The sequence below is a fragment of the Mercenaria mercenaria genome, chromosome 9 (assembly GCF_021730395.1).
Source record: "Mercenaria mercenaria strain notata chromosome 9, MADL_Memer_1, whole genome shotgun sequence".
In the NCBI taxonomy this organism is placed as follows: Eukaryota; Metazoa; Mollusca; class Bivalvia; order Venerida; family Veneridae; genus Mercenaria; species Mercenaria mercenaria.
In genome coordinates this window covers 74,200,055-74,212,959 of record NC_069369.1, presented here as the reverse complement: position 1 = coordinate 74,212,959, position 12,905 = coordinate 74,200,055, and the positions used below count along the sequence as shown (strand labels likewise).

General features: G+C 37.5%; 1 protein-coding gene across 1 annotated transcript in view; it reads right to left on the bottom strand.

Moving 5' to 3' along the window:
* Positions 1-12,905, bottom strand: part of LOC128559584 (uncharacterized) — a 175,054-nt gene that overhangs the window by 42,038 nt on the left and 120,111 nt on the right. The window contains exons 8-10 of the mRNA XM_053551712.1: positions 11,560-11,791; positions 11,312-11,418; positions 10,360-10,608 (exon numbers count right to left, since the gene is read on the bottom strand). Coding sequence (XP_053407687.1) covers positions 10,360-10,608; positions 11,312-11,418; positions 11,560-11,791 — 588 coding nt within the window. The remainder of the gene's footprint in view (positions 1-10,359; positions 10,609-11,311; positions 11,419-11,559; positions 11,792-12,905) is intronic.

Below are 12,905 nucleotides of genomic sequence, written 5' to 3'. Positions count from 1 at the left end.
TACCACTTTTAAAGCCAAATTTTAGCTCCTGGAAAGCCTTCCTTTACTATAGGAGCTGAAATTCATGTCATATGAGACTCATTTTAAATAATTTCTAAGAACACAATGATAACAAGAGCTGTCTGATGACAGCGCGCTCGACTATTCGAAGCATTGATTGAAGAATGGGGTCAAAATATTTCCAGGGATATTCAGATAAAAGAAATAAATAGATTAGACAAACAATGTTCCTGTATTACTTTGACTTCGATAAGTCTTGCACTAAATGGCAATATATGAGCCAATTTCAAAGTCCAAAAAGGGCCATAATTCAGTCAAAATAGTTATGTACTCTTGCCTACAGATGGAAATCATAATGATAAACAAGTGTTCAAAGTTTAAAAGCCATATATCAAATAGTTTTGACAAAACATTGACTTGTATATAAAAACAGAACCAATTTCAAAGTCCAAAAAGGGCCATAATTCAGCCAAAATAGATGACAGATTTATGTTCTCTTTCCTACAGATAGAGACTATTATACTAAACAAGTGATAAAAGTTTCAAAGCCATATGTCAAACACTTTACAAAAAATATGAACTGGTACGAAAAACTTAACCATGATTTCTAAGTCAAAAGGGGCCATAATTCAGCCAAAATCCTTGATGGAGTTATGTGCTCTTGCCTATAACTGGCCATGATGATGGTAAACAAATGTTGAAAGTTTCAAAGCTTTATCTCAAAAGACTTTGTCAAAATGTGGACTGGTACGAAAAACTTAACCAAAGGTGTGACGCCGACGCCGTGGTGAGTAGGATAGCTCTACATATTCTTCGAATAGTCGAGCTAAAAATTAGGGTATTTTATCAAGGAACTGGTCCAAAAATATATCAGCATCTTAAATCTTTTCGCAATATGCACTTTGGCAATCTACATAGAAAATTGTGGTACGCATTTAGATCATCAACACTTAAAACACTTTGCATACTCACAAAAGAAAAAACTTTGCCTTGTACATGATCCAGGTCAAAAGCTACGGTGGCTGATTTCTACTATTTAGCGTTTTCGCCCTGCGACCTCGCCAATGAAAACACGAGAATTAAAATGACAGGACGCGCGGAAAACATCGACATTTATTAGTCTAATGGCGTGGGCGCACTGCGAAAACCCGACGTTTGAAGAGCAATATAATTATCGTGTTTTCGCCCCACACTCTCGCCATTTAGTAATTTAATCTCGACTTTTCGCCCGTCAACCCTGATAATTAGCGAGTTTCGCCCCACGCCCCTACCATTTAAATGCTAAAATTTCACATGTTCGCCCAGCAACTTCGCTAATAAGCAGGTTCTCTCATTTCGACTTTTCGTAGAGCGACTTTTTACATTTTCGTTTTGTAAGTGTTAAGTGTTGCAGTTATCCATGTGGCTGATTTGTCCCATTTGGACATTTCAACCTCATCGATCGAACACTCTAGGATTAAGATGGTTAAACTGGCGGGGGCGCGGGACGAAAACTTAACATTAAACAGGGGCGTGGAACGAAAACACGATTATAAGCGGGCTGTGGGGCGAAAATTCAATATTTAGTAACTGAAATTTCGCGGATACAAGACGAAAACACGATAATTAGCGCTGCTTAAACGTCGAGTTTTTGCACTGCGCTCCCATACGGTGTTCCATGAGGGCCAGGGTCTACTCCATGTGAACGTGTAGCACGCCAGTACATTGGCAAAGCGCGACAGTGCGATGGCGAAGGCGACAGTACTTCAGCGAAGTGCGACAGTACGATGGTGACAGTCCTTCGTATTGTTGAGCTTCACCATCATAGTGTCCTCCTTCACCTTAGTAGTGTCACCATTGCACTGTCGCGCACTGCCATCGTACTGACGCACTTCGGCATGCACTGTCATGCTTCATCATCGTAGTGTCATCATAGTACTGTCGAACTTTGCCATCGTACTGTCGCGCTTCACCATCGTAGTGTCTCACTCCGCCATTGTACTGTCGTGCCTCACCATCGTTTTGTTACGCTTCCCCATTGCATTGTGGTGCTTCACCATTGTAGTGTCACAATCGTACTGTCGCGCTTCGCCATAGTAATGTCGCGCTTCACCATCGTTCTGTTGCGCTTCGCCATTGCACTGTCGTGCTTCGCCATTGTAGTGTCGCCTCAGTACTATCGCGCTTCGCCATTGTACTGTCGCGCTTCAACATCTTTTCTCTGTTTACATGAGGACCGACTTAATTAGAACGCTTTTAGGCACCCATATATTTGAAATGAATATCACCGAACCTGATGTTATTTAAATGAAATCTCACTGCAGCTGTTATTCAAACGAATATCACCTGGGTGTCATTCAATTTAAAATCCTCAGACAGAGTGTCACTATGATGATGATTTGGCATGATGATACTAAAAATATCATACCTTAATATTGTTAGAAATGTACTATTCCAAATTAAATGTAAAAATTGCATCGACGTATCCGAAGTTCGACGTAACGATATCGACTATCTGGGACTACTTTGTATTTGTGTCGGACGTCTATATTGTCACTGTATCCAATGCTTTTTTTCAGAGGGTTTGAAAAGGGAAAGAAATAATATAAAACGTAAATACGATTTTACTTTTATTGACGAATAAACATCTTAATTAAATAGTACATACATACATTTAACTTTTAAATTTTTCAAAATATACGTGTAAACATTAGCTTTTTTATTCCTTCCATTAACAAGTCTGAATGCAGCTGTAATGTTCCTAGTTGAGTAGTCATTTTGACTGTGCTTTGATAACGAAAATTTGCCTGTTAAATACGCATATTGTTACTCAATCCTAAATGGCAGATACAGAAAAATATTTCATCCAAATTAGTTGTTATATTGGAAAACAAGTTGTCCGCTTGCACGCTGTTTTATAAGACTAATTACTGGGAATTAAATGCAAACTTCCTAACATTTGAACTGGATTAAAGATTAAATAACAAACACACAAACTAACTTGATTATGATTAATACATCGCCGGACAACAATAGGTTGCTTTTCACACCTTACAAATAACATGGATATTTTTGACACGCTGTGATATCGACGAAACCAGGTGTAAAAACATTACAGGTAAGTTGACGGGACTGAAAAATCTCATCGAGCTAAACAAAATATCGAGCTAATCATTTCGATGTAATGATAAATAATTACATTAAAATATATAGGGAAAAATCGGGACCGACTAAAACACATCGTGCTAACCGGAGTATCGAGCTAACCGATATCGAGGTAACGATATTCAACTGTAGTTGTTTACTTTATGGATAAAAGACATAAATATCAACTGCTATGGTGGACAGCAACATACTCAAGGACGTTACTGGACCCTATTTGACTTATAAGAAATCCATTATATCTTCACTACCGTACGTTCGAAACGGACAATCATATCACTTATCATTTTGGCATCTACGTATATCTCAAACCGGTTGGCGATACCAACGCATCTTACAAAAGATGTGTCTGGAATTGTAAAAATGCTAATTACGAGTCTTTAAATGAATCCATATGTAACACTGGTCTTTCCTACGCAGTGAAGATATAAACTCGGCTACTTTGAAATTTACCTAACCGCTTTTAGACTTAGTAAAATCAAACGCCCCATATAAATATGTAACCGTTCGCCCACGAGAACGACTCTGGTATAATTCTGAAATATGTAAAACATCTAGAAAACGTGACCGTTTAAAACGAACAGCGGCAAACTCTGGTAAACCATCTGATTGGATACGTTTCAAACAAATACGTAACAAAGTTAACAACATGAAAAAAAAAACATGCAAAATAAATGCTCTTTAATAACACTGAATTTACGCTACATGATATTAGTTCTAATGATCCTCGCCAATATGGAAAATTGTTAAAATGCTTGTTAAAGAAAATGCATTAAATGTGATTTTATCCGTCCTTTATTAAATGAAAATAGCACGTATTCTTTTACTGATATTGACAATGCTAATATTTAAACGATAATTTTTCGTCTGTTTCAAATGTTGATGATTCGAAAGATGTTTACCATCTTTTTCTAGAAACATTGACAAACAACTACAAAATATCACGACAACTCATCAAGATACTATTGATGTCCTATCTAACCCTAACATAAATAAGGCAAACTGTCCGGATGAAATAAGTCATCGCATGTGAAAGGAAACACGTGAAACCGTTTGTTCAATAGCTCAATTCAAGAAAAACATGTATTCGGAATTGCGGAAAGGTGCACATATAATGAGGTGCACATATAATGCCTCTTTTAAACAAGAGGGCCATGATAGTCCTATAACGCTCACCTGAGTACCATTGCTCCTAAAGATAAGATCAAGTTTTGACATCGATCGCATAGGCATACACATAAAATATCATCAGGATAGATATCTTGTAACAGTTCCTTATGACCTATGGGTCACATACTAGTCAGGGCCAATCTCCGGACCAAGATTGAGGGTCCTAGGCTAAAATGCTGCATTTTTGTACTCGCACGACTGTCCCTGACACTGGAAGACATAAATAACATTTAAAACCAACAGCAAATTTTAGACCTTTAAGGGCCAAAACTCTGGAACCCATGATGGGATCTAGCCAGTTTTCGAACGGAACCAAGATATTATGCCAATACAAGTTGCGTTCCATATTGATTAAAGTTGATTGTAAATTGCTGACTCTATCGTGTTAGCAAATTTTGGCCCTTTAAGGGGCAATAACTCTGGAACCCATGATGGAATCTGGCAAGTTTTCAAAAGAACCGAGATATTATGCCCATACAAGTTGAGTACAAGCTTGATTAAAACAAATACAAAATGTTGTCTCTATCGTGTTCACAAGGAAATTACGGACGGACGGACGGACGGATGAAGGGCGATCACAAAAGCTCACCCTGTCACTACGTGACAGGTGAGCTAAAAAGGATGTTAAAATATTGCATCAAACTACCGTCCTATATCTCTTTAATTGATACATATATAATCAATTTTTTTCGGCTTTTGGTGAACGTATTTCTATTTGTATTATATTCTGCGACATGAGCAAAGCTTTTCATAGGGTATGGCATTTAGGGTTCATTTTCAAACTTAAACAAAGTGGTATAAACGGAAACATAATTATAATAAACTGGATCACCAGTTATGTTCAAAATCGGGCCAAAAAGTATTTACTGGATCTTCCTATTCTGGCCAAACACAAGTAAATGCAGGAGTGCCTCTGGGATCAGTTTTTCGGTTTTGTTTTCTTATTTACGTCAACGACATTACCAAATCTCTTTTAAGTATATCTCGACTGTATACTAACGACAGTTCACTCGCCGTTAGTTCTGGCAACGTTGAATAAATCGAAACAATGCTAAACCATAATTTACATATGATATCAAATTGAACTCAAAAATGGCTAGTAAGTTTTAATCCCTCTCAAACATTAGTAATGTTTTTACTCTTGCCAAAAACAATATTGCTACTCTCCTTACTTTTTGACAATGTTCAACTCAGCTATGTTAAAAAACACAGACATCTTAGAGTTAAGTTTTGTGATGATGGCACTTGGCACATACGTATTTCAAACATAGCTTCTTCCGCATCTTAATAATTAGGGACAATGAAATTCTTAAAATTCAAGCTTAAACGAGTAACTCTCAATCAAATGTACATCTCCTACGTAAGGCCAGTTTTAGAGTATGCCTCTATTATTTGGAATAATTGTATAGCATACGAAAAAGAATTTATTGCGAAAATCCAACAGGATGCTGCTAGAACAGTAACCGGTTTAACAAGACCTATTTCCATAAATAACCTCATAAATGAAATTGGCTGGATTTCATTATCCGATATACGCAAATTACAAAAACTAGTTCTTATTTTCAAATACAAAAATGGGGATTTACCGAGCTATTTAAATGAACTTTGACCTGATATGGTTAGTGATACAAATTCGTACAACTTGAGAAATCATCTCGATTATACAACTGTTGCCCGTCATCTTGATAAGTCCTACCATCAAGACTTCAGCTGTTTACCAATACTAAATAATATCATCCTCTCAATAGTAAATAATTGCTTTTTGGTATTGATTATTTAACCGATAAAGAAAATTCTACTCTTTTCAAAGAAGTCACCTGATTTATTAAATTAACTAGACGCTTTGAAACGTCCAATAGCTAAAGTTGTTTATGTACCTCACCAGAATTGTAAGAACTTAGTCGCTGACCTAGTAAATTCCGGGGGCACAAGAGCCACGAGAATCGATGGTGATCAGATTTCAAGTCTTCATTATATGTTTCCTTTCTTCAGCTTTTTGTCATTCTTTATTGAACTAGACTTTTTGTTTTGTAATTTTTTGTATCATCATTCTCTGTATAACAATATATGTTTATACTAAATTCTAGATCCATCTCCTAACATACTCCTGGGGAAGGGTCATCGCTAATGTTGGGAAAACTTGTGGCCCTACCTTTTTGCTTCTGATTTCAATGTATACAATACGTAATATGCTTTTCTAATTCTCATTAATGTATGTCAAAATAACGCATGTGTTTATTTATATTATAAACATGTATCGTTTGCAATAACATATGTTTAAACATAGAGGTTTATTTTGAATACGATGATAGTTTGTTCATAACAAGAGGGTCATGATGACCCTGGATCGCTCACCTGAGTAATATGAGCTACATGTTTCAAATGTCAAACTGATGATAAAATGTTAAGAAAGTCAGTAGGTCATATTCATGGTCAATGAGTTTCAGTTTTACGATTTGTGTGCAAAACTGTGTATGCCATCAATATTTTAAGGCTGTATCTTAAAAAATAAGAAAGTAGGTCAGTAGGTCAAGGTCACAGTCCAGTGACATCATATTACTTAGGGTCATCAGGTAATTATAATTAAACAGTCCTGGAAATAGGATCAGATGATTTTTTAAGTAAGAGCAGGGCCTCTTTTAACCCCAGGGGCATAATTTGAACAATTTTGGAACAGGACTACTAGACAATGCATCATACCAAATATATAAAGCCTAGGTCGTATGGTTTCAGACAAGAAGATTTTAAAGCTTTTTCCTATATAAGTCTGTATAAAACTTGGGATCCCCAGGACAGGGCCTCTTTTCACCCAAGGGGTACAATTTGAACAAATTTGGTTGAGAACCATAAGACAATGCTACAAACCGAATATCAAAGGTCTAAGTGTTTCAGACAAGAAGATTTTTGAACTTTTTTTCCTATATAAGTCTATGTAAAACTTGGGACCCCCGGGGCGGGACCATATTTAATCCTAGGGGGATAATTTGAAAAATCTTGTTAGAGAACCACTAGATGACGCTACATACCAAATATCAAAGCCCTAGGCCATGTGGTTGATTTACAAGAATATTTTCAAAGTTTTACCTATATAAGAATATATAAATCATGTGACCCCCGGGGCGGGGCCATATTTGATCCTAGGGGGGGGATAATTTGAACAATCTTCGTAGAGGACTACTAGATGATACTACATACCAAATATCAAAGCCCTAGGCCATGTCGTTTTGTACAAGAAGATTTTCAAAGTTTTCCCTATGTAAGTCTATATAAACCATGTGCCCCCCCCCCCCCCCCGGGACGGAGCCATATTTAACCCTAAGGGAATAATTTGAACAATTTTGGTAGAGAACCACTAGATGATGCTACACATCAGATATCAAAGCCCTAGGCCCTGTGGTTTTGGACAAGAAGATTTTTTAAAGTTTTTCCTTTCGGTTGCCATGGCAACCAGAGTTCTGCATGGAATTCAATTCTTTGAATAATTTTGAAAGGGAACCACCCAAAAATCATCCCTGTGAAGTTTAGTGTAATTCTGCCCAGTAGTTTTCATGAAGAAGGTATTTTTAGAAATTGTTGACGGACAACGGACGACGGACGACGCAAGACGCACGACGCACATCAAGCGGTCACAACAGCTCACCTTGTCACTTCGTGACAGGTGCGCTAAAAAACACTCGGTCGGGTGATATTCGTTAAAACAACACCCTACTGGTTGATACTCATTTTTATTATACCTCAAGTAAACAATGTAAAATAGTCAAACAATATTAAGGTATGATATGTTTTAATATCATCATACCAGATGTTATTCATCTGAGTGACACTCTTCTTCTCAGGGATTTTCATTTGAATAACACCAGGGTTATATTCGTTTGAATAACAGCTGCCGGGTGACATTCATTTAGATAACCTCAGGTCTGGTAATATTCATTTTAATAATACCCGTCCCGAAAAGCGATCCAATTATTTGATCATTGGACAGAGTTGACAATACTATGCAATACTGAGTTTAATTAAAGTCGGTCCTTATATATAGGGAAAAGATGTTGAAGCTCGACAGTACGATTGTGACACTATGATGGTGAAGCGCGACAGTGCGATCGTGAAGCGCGACGGTATGATGACGGAGTGCGACAGTACGATGGTGACACTACGATGATGAAGCTCGACAGTGCGATGGCTGTTTTTCAACAGTATTTCAGTCATGTAACGGCGGGCTAGTTCAGTTAACCTAACCAGTGTTCCTGGATTCTGTACCAGTACAAACCTGCTATCCGCAAGTAACTATCAACTAGGTGGAGAACTAATGATTTTAGACACAATGTCGTTTATCAAATAGTCACGGAGAACATACGCACCGCCCGAGGATCGAACTCACGACCCCACGATCCGTTGACCAACGCTCTACCTACTGAGCTAAGCGGGCAGGCTAGAACAATTGCGAAGCGCGACAGTACGATGGAAAAGCGATAGGACGTCGGCGAAGCGCGACAGTACAACAGGCTGTCACCATCGTACTGTCGAACTTCGCCATCGTACTGTCGTGTTGTCTTAATCGTACTGTTGCGCTTCGCGTTAGTTGGGAGCAGGTGCTGACCCTTACGAAATACCGTATCCTCAACATTCCAGTTACTAAATCTCTGCATTTCGCTCCGCGACCCCGGTAATTATCGTGCTTTCACTCTGCACCCATGTAAATAGCGAGTTTTCGCCCCGTGCCCCCGCTATCTTTACCATTTTAATCATCATGATTTCGCTCGGCGAGGTCGCAGGGTGAGAGATTGAAATGGCACAAATAATTTTTTTTTGGTTGGGTTTAACGTCACAATTAAAGGTCATATGGCGACTTTCCAGCTTTTACCCCAGATGCCCCTCCGTGCATTATATCATCACGAGCGGGCACCTACTGAGTGTAAGCACATATTAAAAAAAAAGGCGCACTCAAGTGTCACTCAAATTATTATAAGCGTATACGCTTATTTGCAAGATTCTGCAGTACTGACAAACAGAATTTTTTCAAGATTGCAGACTGAAATCAAAAGAAGAATCCAGGTGCAAAAATGCACATACTGAATAATATTCTACACTGTTAAATCTAGGTAAAACATTTTTAGAAAACTACAGCGCGAACTTTTAAGCACTTTATGTGTATTTTTCACAAAGTCGAAGACCATTACTTTAGTCTGACTAAGTGAAACCAAACAGAACACCAGGTGCTCAACTTGACATGCTACACAACAATCCATCGTGTTTTATAACTTTTTGATCAAATTTTAGCGCAGATTTTTAACTAAATCAAGGGCCATGACTCAACAATCTATTATGACTATGAGGGATACCAAACAAAACACAAGATGAAGAACTTGCAATGATTCTTGGTTAAATGCTTTTTACAAACATGCGGCACAAACTGTTAGATTCTTTAAGCATATTCTGTCGAAGTAATTGGTCGTAACTCTGGTCTAGCTAAATGATATCAAAACCAAAACCATAGGTGAACATTTTCACATGCTCAATAATGTACGTACTATAATGTTTCATGACCAAACGCCAAATGATCTTTTAGATACATGCAACAAAACCTTTTAAGCACATTCATGTATATTTTTGACGAAGTCAACACAGTTTGTTTTCTTTTTTTTTGACTGCCGTCGTTTTTTCAACATTATTTCAGTGATTGATGTAACGGCGTCTAGTCGACCTAACTAGTGTTACTGGAATCTGTAACAGTACTAGCCTGTTTTCTGCAAGTAAGCGCCAACTTCTCCTCATGTACCGAGGTGGAGGACAAATGATATCAGACGGAAAATCCTTAATCAATCATCACAGAGAACATGCATCTCACCTAGGGTTCAGAATGCTATCAATGTGACCTGTAGAGCTGCACTCTCCCTAATGGGATAAGCCGACAGACTACCCAAAGTTCTCATGTTTTCCTATTTTCATCATTTATTCAAGCAATTGATTAGATTATTTTAAGAAAAAGTTTTCATTGTACCTTAATTATTCATTCTATGTAAAAATGAGAGCGTTTCAGCATTGATTTACCTTAACGCCTCTTTTCTTGAACTCCATCAGCGCTCGCTCAAGTATAGTCCATCTCGCAGGATATAACTCACCCCAGTAACTCTGCTTGGTAGCGACTTCTACTATCTTTTTCTTCAGCAGTTCTACATTTGGGTCAATAATTGAGTTGTCAATTGCAATTTCTTCATTTAGGTGCATGAATGCTTCACTATGCACTAAATTCAGCCTAAGATTGGTGAAAAAATCTTCCACTAGTTCTTGTTTCTTTTCCTACAAGCAAATAAATATAAAAGAGTTTAACCTCAAATAATTAACGCTTGTTTGAATGAATCGTAACAGGGTTGAAAAAGCAAACTCAATTTAAGTATTTACATCGGAATTCAAGTTATCCGTAAACTGCAGTCGAGGTTTTAGTAAATATAACTATAAACTTATGATCAAAGTTACAATTAATCTCTACTTCTTTTTTTTATTGTTGTACAAGGCTAGATTCAAAGTTTGAAAATTAATAACAAGATAGTTAAATCATTGCATCAAACAAACGATTTTTTAAAAATGCCCGTCTCCCATGAATACCTGTTTCAAACTAAGTGTAAATAACAATTGAGTGATTATTTCAAATCCTGTGTGGTTTGATGACTCTTTGACAAATACTTTTCAGATATGATATTCGAGCCGACGGACAAGGAAATATCTTAGTGCCCCCACTCCCCAAAAACATTTTAGGGTGCACAAAAATAGCAAACTAATCAGACCTTCTATATGGCATATTTAAACATGAATCAGCTGGGCAATCATATCAAAATTAAATTGAAGATAAATTCTTATTTTTGTCATGATATTATATACGGCTACCTCGATTCACTTTTAAATATTTCGAGACTATTTTCAGTTTTGTTCGAAGTGTGTTTTTTCTCGGCAGCAAAATGAAGTGGAAAGGCAATTTGTCACTTTATAAAACAAAATTTAGTACCTTTTGAAGTTTATCTGCAAATGTTCCAACCAAAATGACAGGGGGTTCTCTTGAACGTTCAGATGCACAGAAGGTGTGTATTGAGTTAAGCCAGAATGTCACAAAATCTGAAAAATTCACAAACCGATATAACGTATTGCCCATAATTTGGTGGAAACAGTTTTAAAGTCTGCTACATCGAAATGATATATGACGATATGAATACAGTGTATACAGTTTTAAACAATAGACTGTTGGTACGGTTTTACCTGAAATTTTGCACTGTGTTTCTCCCTCAGCATCAATGTAACACTCATCTTCTACCACACTGTCTACATGTTGAGAGAGATCTGTCACAAGTAGATATACAGCTCGTCTTGATAAGAAAATCTGATGTGTGCCGTAAAACACATATTGGCCGGCAAAATCCCATATGGAGAGCTCGGCAATGTCTTTGCTGTTATCTGACGAGCTACATTCTATGACGTCTTCAATCATTTCCTACAAATATAGACAAGAGGCACAAATGGGCCTAAGTCTCTCACCTGAAGAAAACCATAACCATCTGACGTTGCTTCTACCTAGGTTCGGTAAAAGTCAAAAACCCTTTACTAAGCTGTTAATTAAAACAAACGTTATTTCAATTTGTTATATATTTTGCTGTCACGCAGCAAAGTACGCATAACCAGCAGAAGGTATTTAAGGTATTTCTATTTTAACTCTAGTGGCCCTTAGTGAACAAATTTGGCATAAGACCTTATAATAAGGTCACAGACCACGTTTGAAGAAGATCCACCAAGCCGTTGCTAAGAAGAAGTACTTTAAAGATATTTCTATTTTAAGCTCTAGTAGCTCCTAAAAGGGACCAAGTGCCCCCCTCCCCCCGCCCCCCCACCAAAATAAATATTGAACAAACATGGTAAACGACCTTTTATGATGCTCCAGACAAGGTTTGATTGCGACCTTTCAATCAGTCCATGAGAAGAAGTCATTTAAAGGGATTTCTATTTTTATCTCTAGTGCACCTAAAAGGGGCTAAAGGCACCTCCCAAATGAACAAATATTAGAGAGGGCCTTATAATGCTGCTGAAGTACAACTGGTTTTAGCTATAGCGGCCCTTAAAAGAGTCAAAGTGCCCCCGGCCCCCACAACTGAACAAATTCAGAAGAGAAGCATTTCATAATGCTACAGCCAAAGTATAATGCAGATCCATCAAGCAGTTCGTAAGAAGACGTTTTAAAGGTCATTTCTATTTTTAGATCTAGCAGCCTTATAAAAAGGAGTGAAGTGCTTCCATTTGAACAAACTTGGGAAAGGACCATATAATGATGCCACAGATTAAGTTTGAAGAACATCCATCAAGCGGTTCATGCTAAGGATTTGTTTAAAGTTATTTCTATTTTGAGATCTAGTGGCCAACTGAAAGGGGCTAAGTGCCCCCTTTGAACAAATTTGGGAGAGGACCTTATTATGATACTATAGACCAAGTTTGATGGAGATCTATATAACGATTCACGAGAAGTTGTTTAAAGTTTTTTTTCTATTTTCAGCTCTAGCGGCCCTTGAAAGGGGCCAAGTGCCCCTATTTAAACAAACTTGATAGAGGACCTCACC